The sequence below is a fragment of the Numenius arquata genome, chromosome 12, assembly GCF_964106895.1.
Source record: "Numenius arquata chromosome 12, bNumArq3.hap1.1, whole genome shotgun sequence".
NCBI lineage: Eukaryota > Metazoa > Chordata > Aves > Charadriiformes > Scolopacidae > Numenius > Numenius arquata.
Window position 1 is genome coordinate 30,676,884 of NC_133587.1, and position 21,321 is coordinate 30,698,204.

At 37.6% G+C, this 21,321-nt stretch overlaps 1 protein-coding gene across 10 annotated transcripts in view; it reads right to left on the reverse strand.

The window, feature by feature from the left end:
• The window catches only part of PARD3 (par-3 family cell polarity regulator), a 458,715-nt gene that overhangs the window by 394,833 nt on the left and 42,561 nt on the right, over positions 1-21,321 (reverse strand). For all 10 annotated transcript variants that reach the window (XM_074156981.1, XM_074156982.1, XM_074156980.1 and 7 more), the window contains exon 2: positions 13,245-13,346. In XM_074156981.1, coding sequence (XP_074013082.1) covers positions 13,245-13,346 — 102 coding nt within the window. The remainder of the gene's footprint in view (positions 1-13,244; positions 13,347-21,321) is intronic.

The window sequence follows — 21,321 nt, forward strand, 5'->3', positions numbered from 1 at the left end:
CACAACATGAGGCAACTACTCCTAAAACTATCAAACATTTCATAGATTATATTGTATAATACTCCTAGACCTGAGAAGTTACAGCCTACATATTTCTGTAACGTGGTTTTCCATCCAGATCAACTAATATGACAGTATCAGCAGCCAGTGAAAGTAATTACCATCAGATTTTCTACGTCAGAACAGATAGGGAAATCAACAGAACAAAAAAAAGCAACCAGTAGTAACAAGTAACTTAATGGGAAGAATATCTTGAAAAGGTTCATTTTTACATTCTGCAGGATATTTTAAATTGTTGGGTTTGAACACTTTATGATTTTCAATTTCTAATAAATTAGCTAAGCTAACGAAAAAAAAAAACAACAGAAAAACAACAGAAGTACAGAAATTTGCCTTAAACACAGCCATATCATTGTAGTTCAGAAACTGTGACAAATGCCTTTTTTAATTGTTCTCAGAGTCTCATTAATATTTTACCAGTGATTTATGAACCTTAATGTTTTATGAAAAAAAAAATCAACATGGAAATTTTACCACTAAAAGGAAAAAAGAAATCAAACTCTGCCGAGAAGGCAGCGATACAAATGCCAGGAAAGCAGAAAAGGATTTTGTATAGTATTATTATTTTAACAGACTTTGATTGATATCAATCTACCAAAACATTTAAAAAACTAATTTTGGCTTGCCTGCCTGTATAAGCAGAGGCACAGTTTTGTTCCTCCAGGGAACTACCCAGTAAAACCGCATATATTGTGAGCAGCAAAGTCTACTATTGTCTCCTAAAACAGCAAAGACCAAAGCACAGTTTTAAACATTCTCAGATGTCAAGCATCCGTTGGATTTTTTTTTTTTAAAAAGAAAGAAAGGAAAGAAGAAAAAAGGAGAAAGAGAATCAAGTCACAAAAAAGCAGTAAAAGTTTCTTAAAACTACTCCTGTAATTCTGCATCTATGAGTACTGCAATTCAGACACCCACCCATGTGAATAATGATTTTAGCAAAACACTTTCTCTGGAAAGTGTTTGTCTGACACCATAAAAGATTAAGTTAAAGCAGATTATTTTTTTTTCTTTTCAATAAAAATAGAATTTAGAGGATTAAATAATCAAACCAACAAGAATACACATTCATGACTTTTCCAAGCATCAGCTTCAATTCTGTAATTCAGCATATTTTTCATTAACCACTAGAGGTCATACAGTAACCGTGGCAGCTATCCAAAAGATGAGAAGTCTCAAGAACTTTAAGGCCTAGAAAAATTGAAATACAGGGTACTCAAGGATTTGCTCCTACAAATGAAATTATTAAATTGAGTAGTCTTTCAATTTCCCCAAAAGATCCAATGAATATGAATGCTCACAGATGTCATTTGGTATTTTACATCTCTGTAAAATTTAGATTTATGACTTTAACTTCTCAAATCGCATCTGACAATAGAGGGGGAAAAAGAGTCAGAGCTTGATCCCCTTTTGAAGGTGTTCCCAATTTCTTCAAATATTTCCTCTTTTAAGACTTCTGGAGCTTCGATTCAAACAAAGGGGCTTCATGCTATGACTATAATTAACACTAAAGAAGCACACTAAAGCCAAAACGTCCTAGTATTCTACCAGTCGGTATTTTGCTATTTAAATAGACATTTTAACTTCAAGAACAACAAATATGAACCCATACATATCAAATTCATTGTGTTTTAAACCTAATACTTAAACTCTCTTAAATCTGAGTGAATATGCTGTCCTCAAAATTCAGGAGCAGATGTGGTGGTCAGGGCCTGAAAACTACTTGCACGTGAGAAATTCACTTAAACTAGCTTTTCATTAGCAGTGTATTTTAACGCATTTGTGGAAGCGCTATTTGCAAAGTCTTAAAATACTTTCTGTTCTATACAGCTACCTAAAGATTCCCTGGAAAGTTCCTTTAAAGCTTAAAAAAGGCACCCTGTGCACACAAATGCAGAGCAAGAGATGGCTGATAGTCAGTGATCCCCTGCTCCTTTCATATTAGATTAAATTGGAGATCAGAATACAAAGGCATTTCATGAACTGACTCACTTGTTTTTATTCCATTTACCACAGCGTACATTGCATTTTCTCTTTGGAGAGAACTCATTTAATTAGATCCTAACTACAAAAGATAAAGACCTGCGTATGAAAGCCTTTTACTATGGCAGTGCAGCGCTGCCAGGGCATTAAGTGCCCTCTAACCCTAAGAACTGGTCCCACCAGAACAGGTGCTGCTGCTGCTGACTTGCAGTACCTGTTCTGGAATAAGTAAAATATTTCACTCCCTAAAGCTCTCAGTCTGGTACATTTCAACATTAAAAATAAAAATAATAACGAAGAGCAGTGAAACAGTTCTAATCTGAATAATAGTTTCAAAAGTTCCAGTACCCATCATGTTTTTCAGCACAACAGACAACACGCTACCAAAAGCTCGAAGGGCGTGTATTACGCTATAGGAGCGACTGCTTGAGACAAAACAGAAATCATAAATCACATCTTAAAAGCAGCGAAGATGCAGACTTTTCTTGCAATAAAATTAACATCACAAGTCTAGCTAGCTCTTAAGAAATATTATATAAAAAAAAAAATCCATCTTTTCCTGCACACAAGCTTGTATACACTTATGTACTCACACACGGACTCCAAACCAGCAGAGAGTGTTTTCCGCTTCATATTAACACAACAAGTTTTAAAATCTTTTTAAGAATTTCATAAGTAAGGATAATTTTTGAGAAATATCCAAATACCAACCTGCTTTTTCTGCGTCTGCCTTTTTTGAGCACCCAGTGTAGCTGACTTAAAACTAAGAGACTTGGACTGTCTCCTGACTTTCACTGAATCTCTCCGGCGATCATAGGAAAAAGACGATGACTTCTTTGTAATTTTCCTCTTAGGTGTGTCTGCCATTTCATCCACCAAAGTATGGTTACCTTCAAGCAAACAGTGTCCCAAGAAAATAAAAACTCAGTACCATCAAGCTTCCCCCGAGCTTACAGAGAACAGTCTTCAATCCTGTAGGAAGTGGCACCCACAAGGAACGGAGCCCATCAACAAATTTAAGTTCTTCCAACAGGCTGCACAAATGAAAAAAGCCGATGGTCCTGTAATGCTGTATGTCAGGGAAGAGCAGGCAGGACTCCTTCTTGCTGTATAAACTCAAACAGGCTTCAGCAGTGATGCTAATCTGAAAAATGTAGTGACTATCCTGCTGAGCACGCTAAAGGTGAACGGAAGGTAGTTCCCTGCACACCAACAGGGTGTGGAAGTACTCCAACAGGGTGTGGGGACCAAGCAGAAGACTTTGGGTTCAAAGCATCTTCTTAACTCCTTCCTTTCTGGGCTACTGCTAGGAAGGTATATGAAAAGACAGACTGGTGAAAGCTCCCCCAAAAAGACAGCATTATGTTCTTCTCATTGGTTCCAAGGCACTTGCTGAAGGAGCCTTTAACCCGAGGAAGCTGCCCCATTCATCAGGAGCCCTGTTTAAATCTAATTCATATATTCCCCTTTCTCTCTCTGTCAGAAAGATTATTCACACTACAAACTTAAAAGGTAATTTATCTACTAAGCCAACTGGAAAATAAAGTCCAAGCATACATAAGAATCTTACCATCCTTCCTGGGAAATATCTATGAAGTTACAGCACTCTCCTAAGACCTGTTGGTATCAACGGATAAGAGGATAACACTAACAAATTCTCATCCTAGTGACAGTGTGGGAATCTTATCAGACGGCTGAGACTGCAACTTTTGTACCAGGACTGTGTTTAGGTAGGAATGTTTCCCTTGCATAACATATTAGTCAAGGAACACTACAAGGGTGTAGAGCCCCAAGACTTGCTGCTATTGATTTTCATTAAGCAAAACATACCCCAAACACAGAGATGTGCATATGGGAATGTACCTGCAAACCTAACGCTGTGAGGTTCGAATCTCGGTTAAAATACAAGGAGGAAAACTATCTTTTGACAAACATGCCATTGTCCAGGGTCTTTTCCAGAAACTTTTCCTTAATTTATTCATGACGCTCCTTCACATACAAAACAACTGTGAATAATTTATACTTGCAGGATTATCCATTACTATAATTAAGCTTTAATATGGGTCAGTCCTCTAGTGTATGTCTCACCCCTCTGTTAGGAAATATCTCTGAAGTTGGAACAGCATTTCTTTTAAGACCTGCCTATATCAAGGAGTAAGAGGGTAGTGTTAATGAATTCCCATAACCAAACTTTTCTGCAAATTCTTCCCTTGTTGTAGCATGAATAATATACCTCTAGGACAAAGTGATATGGCTAAAATTAATGAAAAGCTATCAGAATATCACTATTAACCATAATGGCCTAAATCCAGATTCACTGCAGACTTCCACGGAGATTTTCCCTGTGAAGAATCAGCAAGCACTGCTTCATATTATCTACAAATACATCCAAGTAGTGAATCTGTAAATACTACAGGATATAGAAAAAAAAATCCATTATTAAATATTTTTAGTACAACGTTTCTCTTAATTGCAATGGGTTTATAATACTGTAGCAGTCATCATCCGCAGCCACATATTGACCTTCAGTGTTACTACGATTAGACACTGTGAGATCATCATTCCAACACTCTCTGTGCTTTTCACCAAAGTTTAAAGAGACTCTTTCTAACAAATTGAGACCCTACTTAAATTACCAGTTCCCGTGATTTACAAGCATAATCTTTTCGAACAGTAAAAATAAGCAGATAACTCAGCATTATGCATGCTTTTAAACCATGACTTCTCAAGAAAAAAATAAATCCTTCAAAACTTTTTGAAGCATCTGCAGCATTTGATAAAAATCATAACTATTCTGATATATCATAAAAATCAAGGTCAAGGAAAGTGTGAAAGCTACTAAGTGTAGCTACTAAGTGTAGATAGCTACTCTTATGACACACTCTAATCAAGTTTCTTTGTACAAAAATAAATATTAGCAATTAAGACTGACAAAAGCGCAAATAAACTCTAAAAATCCATTAAAATGCATCTGAGCTTGTATCAAATACCAGGTACAATCCTGATCATTTCACTTCAATAAAAAACACATTAGACCTAAAACAGGTGTAAGAAATGTAACAAGAATGAGCAGATATAATGAATGGATTTCCCACTGACAGAAAGTAAATCACAAAGGAAACTGAAAAGGACAGAGATCCTTAAAATCTTTAAAGATACAGAAAAAGATCTGGATTATATATATTCACAGTTTCCTTAAATACAAGAATCTGCAGCATTCAAAAAATCAAATTTGAAAACAAAAGGTAGTATATGCTTTGCTAATGTAAACTTCAGTTTCATTTGTTGCCCCTAGATCTTGCACTGAAAAAGGCAGTGTCACCCCTCAATGTCACCTCTGATTTTACAGTCAGCTACAGTTTGCTGCTTCCATCCCCTTTTCAAGGCTGAGTCCTGGTCCATTTAGAGGCTGCTGGTAGAGAAGCCTTTAATCTATACCTGGAATCAATGTTGGCATTTGCTCTGTGCTTTTGCTATTTCTACAAAATCTTTTTTGGTTGCTTGGTTTGTGGCTGGAGGAAGCAGAGGGCTCCCCACCAGCACGTACACAGCAAGATCCCATCACTCGCTCCCTTTTCTACCCTTTGCTTCCCCGCAGGGACCACTCTGGCAACTCCACGGCCACTGGCAGCCTTGCTGAACTGAAAGGGAAGGTCTCAGCCCACTCACGTTACCACACTCCCTCTTCTTACTTCTTCCTTCACACCTCAACCACTTCCAGCAGTGAAGTCCTCTGCCTTTCCTCCTCAGCTTGCCGGATCCTTCGGTGAACTGACTCATGAAATAGCAGAAAAATATTCAGTTATTTTTGCAAGGAGTAGTCTTCTGCAGTTTTAGTGAATACATCTGCTGAGAGACAGGGTTCAGAGTACCGGAGCCTGCACAAGGTAAGTGGCAGAACAAGGACAAGAATGTGGGGAATAGACAGACACAAGGACAAGCCGCTGGAAGCCTTCTTAGATCTTATTATGTCTCAGAGCTGTACCTTGCAGTGTAAGCCAATGTTTCCAGAGGCCTATTACAAAATCAAAAACATCTTCCCAAATGTAATAGCTAGCTCAGAACTCATTATTTTGTGCGTTCAGCTGAAGGACTCTCTCTCTGAAAGCACATCATGTTTGCCAAAATGTATTTCATCCACCATGTTACTGTCTACTCCCTCTGTATCACAGGATGCTTCTGCAATCCTTCATAACCAGCATTTACCATCAACATTTGGTTTCCCACACAATAATGGAATTTGTCACTTTGGTGTTCACAACCTCCTTTCCTTTTTTCAGAACAATTGCAAACATACTGAATAATACATGCTCTATTTTCCATCTTCCAATCAGCTACTATCTGTAAGACCCTTCCTCTTATGCCACGGCAAGTTTGTGGGGGTTGGACTGTACTAACCCAGTCACTGTCTTTCTGCTGAGATCATATTCATGCATGGGCCTCCTATTCCTCAGAGAACAGTTTTTATCAAATTATTCAATTTTCAGAAGTCAGATTTACCTGCAGCTCTTCAGATCTCCATGGAAACTAATTTACACATTTACAAATGTCACTCCTCTCCTAGATGGGAATTCTGAGTACATTGACACAACTACTTCAGTAATACAGGAAAGGAATTGGGATATTGCAGTTTATCCCCAAAATAAACAAGAAATCATAAACAGAAATGCTGTCTTCACAGAGCTAGAAAAAGTAAATGATGATGAGATTAATAATTTTGAAAACAGTGCTAAAAAGAGATGAAAACCTGAGAGCTACAGATGGGAGACAACATACAGTTACATCTAGTATCTCCTAGTGATTGGAAAATGCACGTTTGCAATATATCCAGTATTTCCTCATTTCCATGACTTTTAGTCTCATCCATAAACACTGTGAAGTTAAAACTTAGTTTATTAGAAATACTACAAGCATTTTAATTCCATTCTTTGGCAGAATATTTATACTTGGAGTATGTTATTTCCAAATATGTCTTCATTAAATAGCAGCTGGGAATAAAGACTACATAAAAACTTTGATTTTCTACTTTAAATCCATCGGCAAGACAACCTAAAAATCATGTGGCCACCCCAGTAATAACAAGGCAATAGTGCTAATGCAAGAAAACCTGGTTAAAACAGAGACACTCTGCTTTAACTGAAGTTCTGACAAATTTGTAAATATCAAATTATCAGTCTCTAAAAATGAAATTAAAATAAAAACTACTGCCGGATACTAGATGACATCAAGAGCTCATTGTTAAACTGAAGTTTTTTAATTTTTTAACAGAAAATAATCATGGAATTGTTATACGAAGGGTTTCTTTCCCAGTATCAATACTTTCCCAAGCTCAGTGGCTCAAGTAGTTATTTTAAGCTGTTACAGGAAAAGAATGCCTTATGCTCAAAATGTGTTTTGCCAAGTCACTTATGAGTAACAACAATTTGTTTCAAGGTCATCCTGTTTTCCTGGGATACAGTGAAGGCAGCCACAAAACAAGAAGAGAGAACCTGCACACTGTGGCAGAGATAACCATGACAGTATTTGAAATTTAAATTTAATTTGATAGCAAAGTTTTGAGGAAAAAGGAAGAAGGGCATACCAATCCTGGTATTGTAAATACTAAGAATCATATTTTTGAGTAATTTTTTTTTTGCATTTTTAGGTTTTGCTTTCAGATTTGCTGCACTGGACCCAGACGTTCTTTCATTCATTCTAGTGTTTTTAGCGGTTAACGGCAGAAACAAACTCCAGAAGTACAACAAAAAGTTGTTGTTCTTCTCTGTTCATGGTTTTAGGGTTAAATTCTTAAGTTGCAGAGTCAAAGAGAATTAAAGTGTAAATTCAGCTGTAAGTTTGCTTAAATGAGGCAGAGACACCCCCAAATATAGAACAAACAACACTACTTGGAGTATTCTGATTATGTGCTGATGGAAATCTAAAGATAACACAAGTTTATCTGTGCAACTTTCATCAAATTCAAATGCTCTTGAACATTTTGGAGAGAATGAAAAAAAGTACCAGAATCTCATTCTTTCTACCAGCATCAGGTTGTCACTGTTCTACCCAGAATTTGGTATAGAACTGGGGTCTTGCATAACCATCCCTAAAAATAAGAGCGACAGAACAAATTCAATAGCAGTGAGACATTGTAATCACAGCTGTCCAGTCCCTAGCCAGCCTTTAACCTTAACATCATAACGCATTTGCTCAAAATACTTATTTTTGTGTTGGTTTCAAGTTAACATTTGTTACAAACAAAATGCAGTCATCCTTTCCAAACCCACATTTTGTGTATCACATGCCTCTCTAACTCAACATCGCTTCCCAAGAGGAAGTAAACAAAACAGCAGTATTATTTAGAATTGACCATATGTTTAACACAAAACCCAAAAGTTCATTTCCTTTCCACTACTCTGGGAAAAGCTCCTAATATGCCTTCATATTATGTGAAGAAGCTGCTCAAAGACTTTCTCCCATCACACTAGAAGCAAGCAGGCATTAAATTCACAATAATATTAACAGAGTTTCTGTAGGTCTTTAGAAGTGGATGCAAATGAAGTGCAATTGATATCACTGAATTTCAGCAGCAGTTTGATTACTTAACGAACTTAAATCTAGATCACGAGTGTTTACAAACTCCATTTCAGCACAGATATATGAAATGAATCTCCATCCCGTTCTCACCAACGGTACTCCACTCAAAACAGCAACTTCTTGTGCTTCTTTCTAGGAGGTTCAAAGTATGTCTAACCAGCAGCAAGCACCAACATCACCTTGATCTTAGAGTGACCTGGGCTGGATACTAACACCACACACACACACACACACTGTGGTAAGCATGAAACTTCACTCCAGACAATACCAAACCATATTCCTCTGGCTTTTATCTCTGCACTCAGTGGGCATAAGTATGAATTACGCAGTGTGAAGAGCTGACTGAGTATTTGAAAATGGTAAGGCAAGCGAGGAAAGCCCATCCCTTCATTTAGAGAACAAAACTCAGGCTGTAACTCTTAAGCATACACCAAAACACAGTGGTTACTTTTGAGAACTAGAGTGTTGAATTTATTAGGACAGTGATGAAGGAAATTATAAGATGACGATGCTTTTACAGGTTGCTAATCCCAAACTACTAAAAACCTAATACTTTTGGGCAAAGGAATTTATGAATAATTGTTATTAGGTTCATACCCTACATTGTTGCAAACTGGCTGTGTTTGCCCAACTTCTCACCAAAACCAGTGGCTCTTAATGGCAGATCCACGTTGTTCTCTTGGGAAGGAAAGCCTCTACTTTTTCAGAAACGTAGCTACACCAAACATAGACATTTTGATCTCCAAGGCTTTTCACTGAGCAACAGCCGGAGCATTACTATGCAGGAATAAAATAACATAACACTGCACAAGACATTTTTTTTTTAATTGTGCAAAATACAAGTGACTATTTCAGTGAGAATTCAACTGGGAGCAAGTTATATTTATGCATGTACTTTTAAAATGGGAGATTACACAACAATTTCCTGAATATTTTTTTCCATGGATAAACAAGGGCCTATGAGATCCCCAAATAAATACTTTCATATTACGCCCAAAGTACAAGGATCACTCAAGTATCTATGGGCTTCATCCCGCCAGGAGAAACCGTGATTATTAAGGATGGTTGGGTGTTATTTTTGTTCAGTTGATTGGGCTTTTTTTTGCTCTTGAGAATGTCTGTCTACTAAAAACTGAACTGAGGTCATCGAGTATGTTATCATCAGGCTGGAAACTTGTCAAGTTGACATATGTTTTTTGAAGAGCCTTGAAATGAAGGGCTAACTTTTACAAGTAAAAGAAATCTAAACAAATCAGTTTGTTAACCTATCTCTAAAATACTGTTCTAATCACTAAATGCAACAAGAAACCTGTATTTTTAAAATAACAGAAATAGGTTATGCAGTTGACTAAAAGCAAGTTAAAAGGAGTTATTTCTCCTTTATTTCTGGAAAAGAGATATTGGATATTCATCTGCCCAAGCTTTCCGAGGAGTTTCCTCAAACAATACTAAACATGCTCATACTTAGGACTGGAATGGATGCCACTAGCTGAAAAGAGATTTTTCTTTCTTGTAGCCACATACTTTTCAAAAAACAATAAAGACAAGCCAATCCATTTGTATCATGTATACAGAGAGAGACACAGATAAATATAAAAACATTGATATATTTCTAGTGAAAACTTTCTTTCCATGATAAAACCTGGACAAAATTTACATTTCGATCAATCACAAAGAAAGTTTTACAAGAAAGAAAAATAGCCAGTGAGCATTTATTAATTTTTGTTTTCATACTGTTACTACCATTAACTGCATTAACAAAGTTTTCATCAGTAACTTCATATGTAGTGATATTGTGTAATATGAATGTCAAAGTTGCCTGCCAACTAAGTTAGACTGCATTATGCACTTTCTCAATGAACTATGTTAAAGGGCTTAATAAACGCTGTTTCAGAAAGGAACAAACTGGTTAGCAAAATCAGTTTTTCCATGCAGTTTGTTTCATGGTTTTCTCCTTTTTTTTTTTTACGGGGGAACAACATCAAACATCACAGATTATTCCAAGGAGCAACTACTTAATCCTTACTCACCCCTTCTCTTTTCGTAAATTACAAGAGAACACCAAAATGTAGGGACTGAAGAAGCTAAATAAAGTCACCCTACCACGCTACATTTTAATGTGAAGGCCACCATCACAAAGATACTTCTCTTATTCCATTCAGAACAGCTGCTGTTTCTCAGGGTCTTTGTATTCATCCTATGGGATAGAACATTCATTTTCTCCACAGAGACAGTGGAATAGCAGTAAATATATTCTTTACATTACAGTTTTATTTTACTAATATAGTTGACTATAGACAGCAATAAATTCATCAAAAGGACAAGCTAGTCCTTAGGTGCTTCATATTCTGTATTGTGCTTATATGACACTGTACAAGTAATTATGGCATAAAAGCAACATAAAAAAAGGACAAAAATTGCATTTATCACCAAGGGAATGATCCTCACATCCAAAGAACCATGACAAGAGTAAACTGATTTTCAGAAGTATAGATGCTAAGTAGTGAATAGCACGATGAACTTGTCTTCAAGAATATAAAGAACTTCCTTGTGAATATGAATAAAGAGATATTAAGTGTTCAGTTTTGTAATATCCTAGATGTTTCTGTCCCAATTAAAAAAGAAAAGATATAGGCTAATGTTTAATTTTGAGCCTAACTAATCCTACAGACCTCAATAATAATTTAAGCAACTGTTTAGACATCATCTGCTTAAATGCTTTTTAACAAGACATGATTAAATGTATATATATAAAATATCACTAGCTGGAGGTATATTCAGAACCTTGCATTAATGAGACACCTATATCAAGTTCTGCTAACACAGAACTAGTTGATACACTTGCTATGGAGGAAGCATCAAATGCAAAGCAAACAATCCAAAACTAAAGGGAACCAGGAAGGTCAGGCGTAAAATATAAGATGGCAAGCTGAAAAACAATAACTAATGACTGAAATGCTTGAAAAGAGTCAAACATCAAGGTCAAGCAGGAATGATTAATTCAAGGATATAACACAGCATAGCACAGTACATGTTTATATTGCACCTTCCTAACCAAAAATACAAGGTGTTTTAAAAAAATGGAAATTTAACTGACAAGCGCTATCAGTAGAGACGTACCAGATTCACAGAACCAGAGGATATGAGCTTGGCAAAAGCAGAAATAAATACTACTAATTACTAGGTATCTTGTCCATCTATACACAAAAACAATATTGTAATAATGACTTAGCCTGCTTCAGTTGCAGTCAGAGTTTTTCATCTATTAGTCACACACATAAAAACACCCACAGAGTTTCACTGTGAGGAATTACTCCACTTGAAGGCGGCAAGCCAAGGTCACAGCCAAAGAATGAGGTCTTGAAGTCACCAGAATTCTAACTTCTTCTGAAGGGAGGGGCATGTGAGAAGCTAAGAGAAGTGCATGATTCAAATAAGTTTTAATATATATATATGTATATATATATAGTGACAACTTGCACCAGCCTCCTTGAGACCTGTAAGCAAAAGATAAACTAGTCGTGCAGCTGAGCATTTCAATATGAGATAACTAACTAGAGGTTTTAATTAGCTTTTCATGAAATCTTAGCTGGGCACTATTTCTATGGAAGAAATTCCTGAAAACTCAGCACTGTTACTCTATACAGCTTGAGTAATCCAAACATTTCAGACAGCGAGGAGTCTCCCTGTCCCAAGACTCCTCACATAATTTTTCTTTATAAAGTCCCAGTTGAAATAACCACGTCAATTAAATTTTGTCACAAGAAATAACTGCAGGCAAAGTATTTATTTCTGAAAAATAAGCCTAAGAGTCATCATTTGGCCAGTTTTCAAGGAGCCTTCAGAGTGCCTGTTGCTTCCAACAGTGGCAATTAAGGATCCCGTCAGTGAAGGAGTGGGGTCCTGAAACACATTTCCATACTGAAGTCTGTATCGGGCTGAGACGCTCTCAAGGGCTTCAGCAAACACATGTGGCTTTGCAGAGAGAAGTGCAGTATTTACATTCGACTTTACGCTTTGCCACAGTGTTTCTTAGCTTACCTTTTTCGAACATGTAATTCAAAGACATAAGTATCTATAACCGCAAACAAACAGCCAATAACCAAAACCCTCTCAGCTGACTGCAATCTAAATCTCTACTTAAAAAAAAAAAAAAATAAAAGAGTAAAAGGACTCAAGACCCAGCAGTGTATAATTATTTTCTCAAGTTCTGTGTAACCAGCAATTCCTCCCAAAAAGATTTTTGAAAAACAATCCACCAGCTCTCCACAGTTTACAAATAGCATATATTTTTCACATATTCAACTGGTAACGTGAAGCTAAAATCTTAACTTACAGATTAAATTTTTTGCATTATTTTTCCACTGTATGAGTTTTTTTTATTCTTGCAGCCTTCTACTCAAACTTCTAAAGAACAAAAAAGGATGGAAAACCCATGATTTTAATAGAAGATTTCTAGCACTTTTTGAAAAACATAACAGTAACAGACTTCTCACACCTGTTAAGCAAACCATAGAAAAAAACCTAAAACCTCTGTATTGACTCCCATTTTTGTACACGTGCAGGAAACACAGAATGCTGACACACGCAGTGTGTGCTGAGCGGCTTTCATAGCTATTTGTACTTACACGGTCTTTGTCATCGGCTACATCACAAAGAATGTCATCGAGATCTAAGATCCCACCATCCCCGTGCTCCAGTCGATGTACTTGTATCCAGTAGTTCGGATCCTGCATAAAAGGAGAAGAAAATAATATCAGATATCCCATACCAACAGCAAAAGGTTATTCCACCACCTAGGTAATAACGCAGTCCTACAAATGCTCAACATGAAAACATCCATTTCGGTCATATTCCTGCAAATAAATGTAAATTGAGATGTAAAGCCAAAGTTCTTTTTTTAAATTGCCCTAGATTAGATACATACTCTTCCCACTTTTATCAGCTCTGCATGAGTCACGGTCCTGTCACTGACATGTAGGGAATAGCATTCCCAATGTTACTGAATATATGCACTATAAAAAAGGACTTTTATTTTGAGGACAATGTATTTTATCTCAGACAGTGGTCAACAGGCACAAAACATTACAGGACAGCTGTAAAGTGGGGGTCTTTTTACAGGACAGCTATGAAGGGCACAAACCAATATTTAAATGATATCAACGGTCTTTTAGCTGTGCTTTGGTAGATAGGATACCTAAATCTTATATGAAGAGCACTTTCCACATTTTAATTAAAAGAAGATACATATGCACAGACATACAGACACATATATATGCGTATATATATGCATATATATGTGTGTGTGGTTTTGTGTGTATACATGTGTCTGCCAGTAACTGGGAAGACTGGCTTTATAGTCTTCATTATTACTTTTGATACAAAAGGAAACTGTAACTGATAGAATAAGGTTGCGTCCACAAAGTGTCTTCTGTGTATTGCTACATGACCCCAGTGCTGTTTAGTACTCAACATGCTATTCTTAAGAGGTTTGTTTTCTAACAAGGGAAAGTTGTACTGTAAACACATAACCTGAACATGATACATAATCTTTTCTTGCTTCTCAAATATTCCCCCATAACAGTGCCAATGCCCCGGGCTGCTGTTAAGTGTCTCGCAGTAAGAGAGCTTCCTCGCTTTTCACTGAGCAGCAGGACTGCGGAAAGTGACTAATTTGAGGACCTTCAAACTTGCAACATCTTGCAAAGTGCCTGACTTCCTAAAAATAGCAATTAGTATCCAAGTTCTTTTCAGGTATCAGTGTCTAGAAGTAAAAAGAAAATAACACACAAAAAAAAAAACCACACAAAAGAAAAAAAACACACCACACCCAGGACCCCAAATCCAAACAAAAAAAGAAAAAACCCACCTAAACAAGCTCAAAAAGAAACCCCAGAAAAACCCCACAAAAGAAAACCCTCTATCCTTAAAAAAAGTTGAAAATAATTTGATTTCATAAAGGATGGAACAGGACAAGAAATGGGACCACCAGAATTCCTCTAAATTCATATGGTGGTGTAAATCTTGAGAGGACATGTTGCATGAAATCTTGGATAGTATGCTGCATGAAAGAACATCAAGGGATATTCATTTTGGTTTTAATATCCTAGAACTCTGGTTACTTGCATGTGATATAAATGCATAGGTCAAAGATTTTGGAGAAATCAGATAACCATGAAACTTCCTTCATTGTTTGTATAAGTACATCCACCTTAAATACTGCTGTAAATCATCATCATCAGACGATCAGATTTCAGAATTACATTTTACAGCCATTAGGCTAGTCATTTCAGAAATTAAATTACAGATTTTTTTCTCTAATTTCCCTGAGCAGCGAATATCGTTACCTTACATTTCTTCTAAGCAAGTATTTATTATATAATAAACTGATTTTCCTATTATATGGCTTGTCCTCAAACTGCACTTACCGCTGTAGCACATTATAGGAGATAATTCAGCATCCATTTTTTTAAAGTAAAATTCAGGAATAATTTTTAAAAGTACTACGTTATTCACAGTCATGCATACAGAGGTGCACACATAGCTACATATTCCAGAAATTTATTATATAAAAAAGTAAATGCAAATACTAGGATAAACTTTTTGTGAAGTTTGAATACTCCACTAACACATTGACAGGGCTGGAACAAGCCTCCTGTGTAAACCAGAAATCCTTCCAAGCTCCTTAACAAACAAGTTCTAAAGGAAAGTCTCCTGAAGATGTGCCTGTAAACTCTGCTCTCAAACTAAAAGGAAAGACGATCCTTCCTCATCCTCCAGCCCATTACAAAAATGTCCTCTGCCTCTTGTGTCCACATCAGAGACTGAACCACAGTTGGGAAGACCCAGGCTTTGAAGACACAACCAAACTGACAAGCTAGAAAGCATCTTGCACTCCTAAAGGACTCCATTCAGGTCTCCTGTGCTAATCACTCCATCTCAAAGCCAAATCAGAACTGAACCAGAAGCCGGGCTTCACTGCAAAATCAGAAATGGAATAACTAGTTTGGGCTTTAAGAGAATTTTAAATGTCACACACTTCACCATTTTTGTTTGCATCACTTGATCTTTTTACTGGAGAATGGAAAGATTAAAAACAGATAATTGCAATACTGGCTCAGTGACTTGACTACATCCATCAACACAAACAGCACCCAAACTGAAACTACAACTTCTATATTTCCATATCCTTATGTTTTTTCCTTCCCACAAGTATTTCCCACCTCCAAGGCAAATGTAAGAAAACACACGATTACAGAATCAACAGTAGAATCGCCCACTTCTAAAGCACTATTGTGCTATTTCAGTATGTACAATCTACATCAAAAATAGCTTTGATATATAAGCTGCATCACTTCTGCTAATTAGTTCCTTTAAAAGTTTCTCGATATTGCATAAGTAGTTTTAGATAGACTTCATTTTTCCTGCATCCCCTATTCGTTGTGCCATAGCCTGAACTGCTCTGGTCGCTTTTCCTGTCAGACAAGGTCCTGATACAAAACAATACATTAGCAAGACCAGACAAGAAATATATAAAACTAGTTTGGCAAGAATTTGCTCTGGCAGGATTTGGTAAGTAAATATGAAATAACAATGAAAGTTCTCATTAAAGCCCTCTCCAAACTTCACAGAGCAGCCCTCCTCTTGAGGCCCTTTTACTCTATTAAAGGTTTCGCATAAATGAAGGTGTTGGTGGAGGAGGCTGTGGGGGGAAGAGAGGTCTAGGGAGGAGGGGAGTACTCACATTTTGAAGGGATTAGTTACACCTACTGAAAAAAAAACAACCAAACACCAAACCCAAAAAAAAACCAAAACACACACCAATGGAAACAAGATGGAAACACCCAAACTGCATGCATAAATGTTCTCATTTAAATTCCTCTTCTGCGTTCTGTCTACAACGAACATATGCTGTATACGGGTCAGCTTGTATGCACTGTTTGCTAAATACAAAAGGAACTGGACCAAACTTGACACCGATTTTAATTCAAGTAACCACTACATCGCTGTTAAAGGGTATCTGGTCAAATTCTATTTCTCCATTGCAACCAGTGAACAGAAATTCCTAAATCCTTATGCCATTGCAGTAATACAGTCTTCAAGCATTTTCTGAAGCAGCCAAAAATACTGTTTTGGCTTATACCAGTTACTGAGTCATAAAGGGGAAATCAGCAATTACCAGAGTTTACTGGAGTTCACACAACTTCAGCTACAGAGTAAACCGGTCCAATCGCTCCTTCAGGACACCCACCCAAAAGACCTTCGGGGTCACCCTCTCCGGGTGGCAGCACCAGGCTCTCAAGTGAGATCTCCCAAATGAGGGACTGGCTCCAACACTAACCCACAGAGAGATGGTCTGCTCAGGGCACATGCAACAAGGTGCTTACACAAGTGAAAACATCTTCTAGTTAAAAACCGAGAAAAGTGCAAAATACATAGAGTCTACAAAAGTCAGTGCCTGTAAAGATGAAAAAAATACTAAACAAAAACTTAAAAATTACTCGGAAGCTTTTCAAAAACCCTGCTTCAGAGTTGTCCTGGCTTAAGAAAACTGCCCAGAGTCGGATGCTTTGCTGTTGTTTCAAAATCGGAGTTTGTATATTACAATTAGATTTTCACATTTTGTCAACAAAACAAAGCCACATTTATATCCTCTCACTGTTATCATTGTGCAAAAGGGTACCGCGCTCTCCAAATCTGCAATGCATTTAGAGATACAAAAACATGCTTTGATAGAAAACTCATTAGCTAACACCGCTCCACCAATGTGTAAATTAGCAATGTGCCATTATTTTGTAAAAGCTGTATAGATGTCTTTGTCACCAGTTCATGCAGAAGAACTAGCAAGTTCACTTCATTGAATACAGGATAGAAGTAATGCTAAACCTGATTTATAATATCTTCATTTAAATATTGCATCACTCAGCTCAAGTCTAAGCAAGTCAGATCTCCTGTTTCCTGTGTACACCCATTTAACTATTCTGCTTCACTATGATTATAAAGGTACTTATAATTTAAACTCATGAGCACTACATTTTCTGCTCCAAAGTCCTCTATAATGGAAGATAAATATTTGCTAAGTGAACACCAGCACTGAGAGTGGAAGCAAAAGCGCGTTACAAAGGCAGCAAGAATGCAGCCATTCATATTCTGTTTATTCCATACAACATGACTTCTAAAAAAAAGCACAAAGGAAAAACTGAGAAAACCATTCCTTTAAGTAAGATCACTCAATACTCTGTAGCTAACAATTTTATGTTCCCACATAATGGAAACAAGGACCATATGTGGAAAACAATACCTAGAATTAGGAATGGAAACTGCAGTGTATTCTTAATAAATGGCATAGGAAGATTTCTTAGCCTTTAGTTCCAAATAGGTGTCTTGGTTTTTGTAAATGTACCATTTCCAAAAACATACAGAAGTGTTTAAGACAAAAAGTTACAATAAATAAGATTATTCTTTGAAATATTTTGTGTGTGTTGCACAAGAGCACCATAAACTTCTTAGTCGGAAGTAGCTATATGTTTAAGACAAAGCAGAAAATCAGGCTGCTAAAAATCCCACCTTTACAATGGTACCTTCTTACTGGTACCTTCCAGTACCTGAAGGAGGCCCACAGGAAGGCTGGAGACAGTCTGTTTACAAAGGCCGGCAATGACAGAACAAGGGGTAATGGCTTTAAACTGGAAAAAAGCAGATTTAGATTAGACATTAGGAATAAGTTCTTTACCATGAGGGTGGTGGAGCACTGGAATAGGTCGCCAAGGGAGGTGGTTGAGGCCCCTTCCCTGGAGACATTCAAGGTAAGGCTCAACGAGGCCCTGGGCAACCTGGTCTAGTTGGGGGTGTCCCCGCTGACTGCGGGGGGGGGTCTGACTAGATGACCTTTGAAGGTCCCTTCCAAGCCCAGATGATTCTATGATTCTATGATTCTATAATGCTTAGTGTTCACAAATTCTGCCCACTGCAGGGACTCAATCTCACCTGCCCAGCAGGAGGATGTCCCCAAGCATCAAAAAAACTGTGCTACCTGCATGGCTACAATTACGTAGCTGGGGGTGGGGGGTGATTCCTTGCGTTTGGTTGGAAGCTCACCCAGAGAGCAGTACTGGGGGGTACAGCAAGCGCTCCCCCAGAGGTGTCCATGCTTCTTACCTTCGACCGTAACAACTCAACTGCAGCTTTCAGCTGGGTGCAGACCAACTGTAGTTGCCACTACAATTTGTTACGTATCTTGAAATCAAGTAAACTACGTATTTTTTTTTCCACGCACACCCCTGTATTTTCTAATCTGTTCAGGCCAAAATAGGAAGAGTATTTCTTACCACTTATGTGGGGAACCGGATTGGCTTTGCCAAGCTGAGTTCACCGAGGCTCCCTGTCCCTATCAGAGATCAGCTTTCTAAAACTGAAATGATTCAAATTTAGACATTATTTATAGCTTTTTGCTTTAATACCTTTTGCAGTACATAGATCCTTAAATAATTTTTAAAAACACTGTCAACTGGACAGTCATGCACGGGTATTTCAGTGTAACTCCCAGAGGAAAATGGACTCACCACCAGGCCAAGTGAAAGCGCAGAAGCAGAACCAAGCGTGTCAATATAACCTCTCACGTGTAAGTGAGGAGATAAAGGGCAAGTAAGTATATATTTTTAGTTTCTGCCTAACACCGTCTGAAATTTAAGACTACATGGCCCTGTGTGGCTCTCTTCAGTGTTTATAGTATTTTGAGCACAGATAAGGCCTTTGTGGCAAAAGAGTACACACAGATCAAAACCAGCTAAATCATCAGGCTGGGGTGTGTACCGGACTTGTTCAGCAACATACGGCACTTGGGCGTGTTAACACAAGCTGAAAGGAAAATAATGGTTAATAAAAAACTAATATATCTGAACATTTGCCAGTGAATTCATTCATTTCCCTGTCTAGCTCTGTGCTGCAGGAGGAACCGTCAAAACAAGCAGTCAGGTGCCAAAGGGACGCCACGAACGCCCGCAGTGTCAGCTGGATCCCAGCTACGCTCCACAGCCCGACAGGCCACCAAGAACAAGCCCCTAAGCTTGAATTGCACCTCCTTCCCGTCGCCTGTCTCCTCGGATTTTAGGCACGAAGAGCTGCTGTGTAACACCCAACAGCAGCAACGGGGGGAAAAGGGGCGTCAGAGACCACCGCAGTCTCTAAGGTACGGTGATACCGCACCACGGACAGTCGGCAGTCATGACACAACACAAGTACATTCACCAGTCCTGCAAGGGCACAAGCCAGCAAAATACTTAACATTAATGCAAGCAGACCTCAGAAAGCAACTGACACCTGTAGCAAGTCTTAAGTTACCAGGTGATGAGCTGAAGGGACAGTTACCTTTTCCATTTCTGACCACACTCCACCTGCAATTACTCCCCTTATACCAATTTTTGAGCACATTTACTCTACCTTGCCCCGTGCCCCATGAAGTTGAGATAAAAAGGGCTACGGAGGACTACAGAAAATAGCTGAACAGTAGAAAATAAGCCTCCTGCCTTTCATCTTTTTGTTTCTTACCTATAAAACTGCTTTTTGGACTAGCAATGTATTATGCTAAAGTTAATTTCTTGGTATTTTGTGTTACCAAGAAATAGGGATACACACCCAGGAAGTTTACAAATCCTGCCTTTAGAAGAGGGTTTCAATTTTTTTCAAACACATCAGTGTATATACAATGTCTTCAACCAACAGGTATATACTGATCCCAGATACAAACCAGCCATGAAAAAGAGAAAAACACGCAAGTCTGATCATTGAAGCACCTTGTTCCATTTTTACATCCAACAATACTTTCCCAACCTCCCTAAAAGGGCTTTAACTTAGCAGAAATTCATCTGAGACAAAATCCAAACATCAGGGCAATATCACTCTTCCTGAGACACTGAGATGTTGGAAAGGGTGTTTCCAAAGTAGAAAGCAACATCAGCTTTTGCATGCATCCTGCACGTCCACTTTCAACAATAACAGTGATTCATTAAAAATTTTATCACTATCTGTTTCAGTCCATAGCACAGAAGTTTGATAGCCAAAAAAACATGAAGTAATTATTAGTCCACTTCAGCAATTAAATGTCTCCTAAAACCCACTAAATTGAAATAATATGGTCAGTAAACCACTGGAACACTAGTACTTACTGAGTTGTGCTGCATTACTACTGGTGTACAAAAAAAGCATCAAAGGAACTACAGGAACTACTATCTTGCTTTAAAACAGAAAATGGTTCATGTTAACCAATGGTAAATTTACTTTGGCTGTTAACCATAATGCAGTTTGCATAATCTTTCAAAAAATATATATAAATCTCTTGATCTTCTGAAAAGAAATTATGATTTCCTAAACCCGTAATTAAAGTAGTCTGAGATGTACACTATAGGGGTACCCTATACTCTTCCTGTTTTCCTACCCTAAAATTTTCTAGGCAAAATACTGTGTCTTCAGATAGATACTGAAATTCTTCCTACTAATGTGTTAGCTCCATGCATCGTGGAAATCTGTGTTTTCTTTATTTTATTTTTTTAAACTCACTCACTTTATCTACAAGCAACCAAATATACCAAGTATACCAAATCATGAGAAATCATATCACTAATTCATTTAAATCAACTTTCCTATGTGCTGCGTATTTCCAATATCTATTAAATAGCACAACACCTCCATATGCCCCAATAACATAAC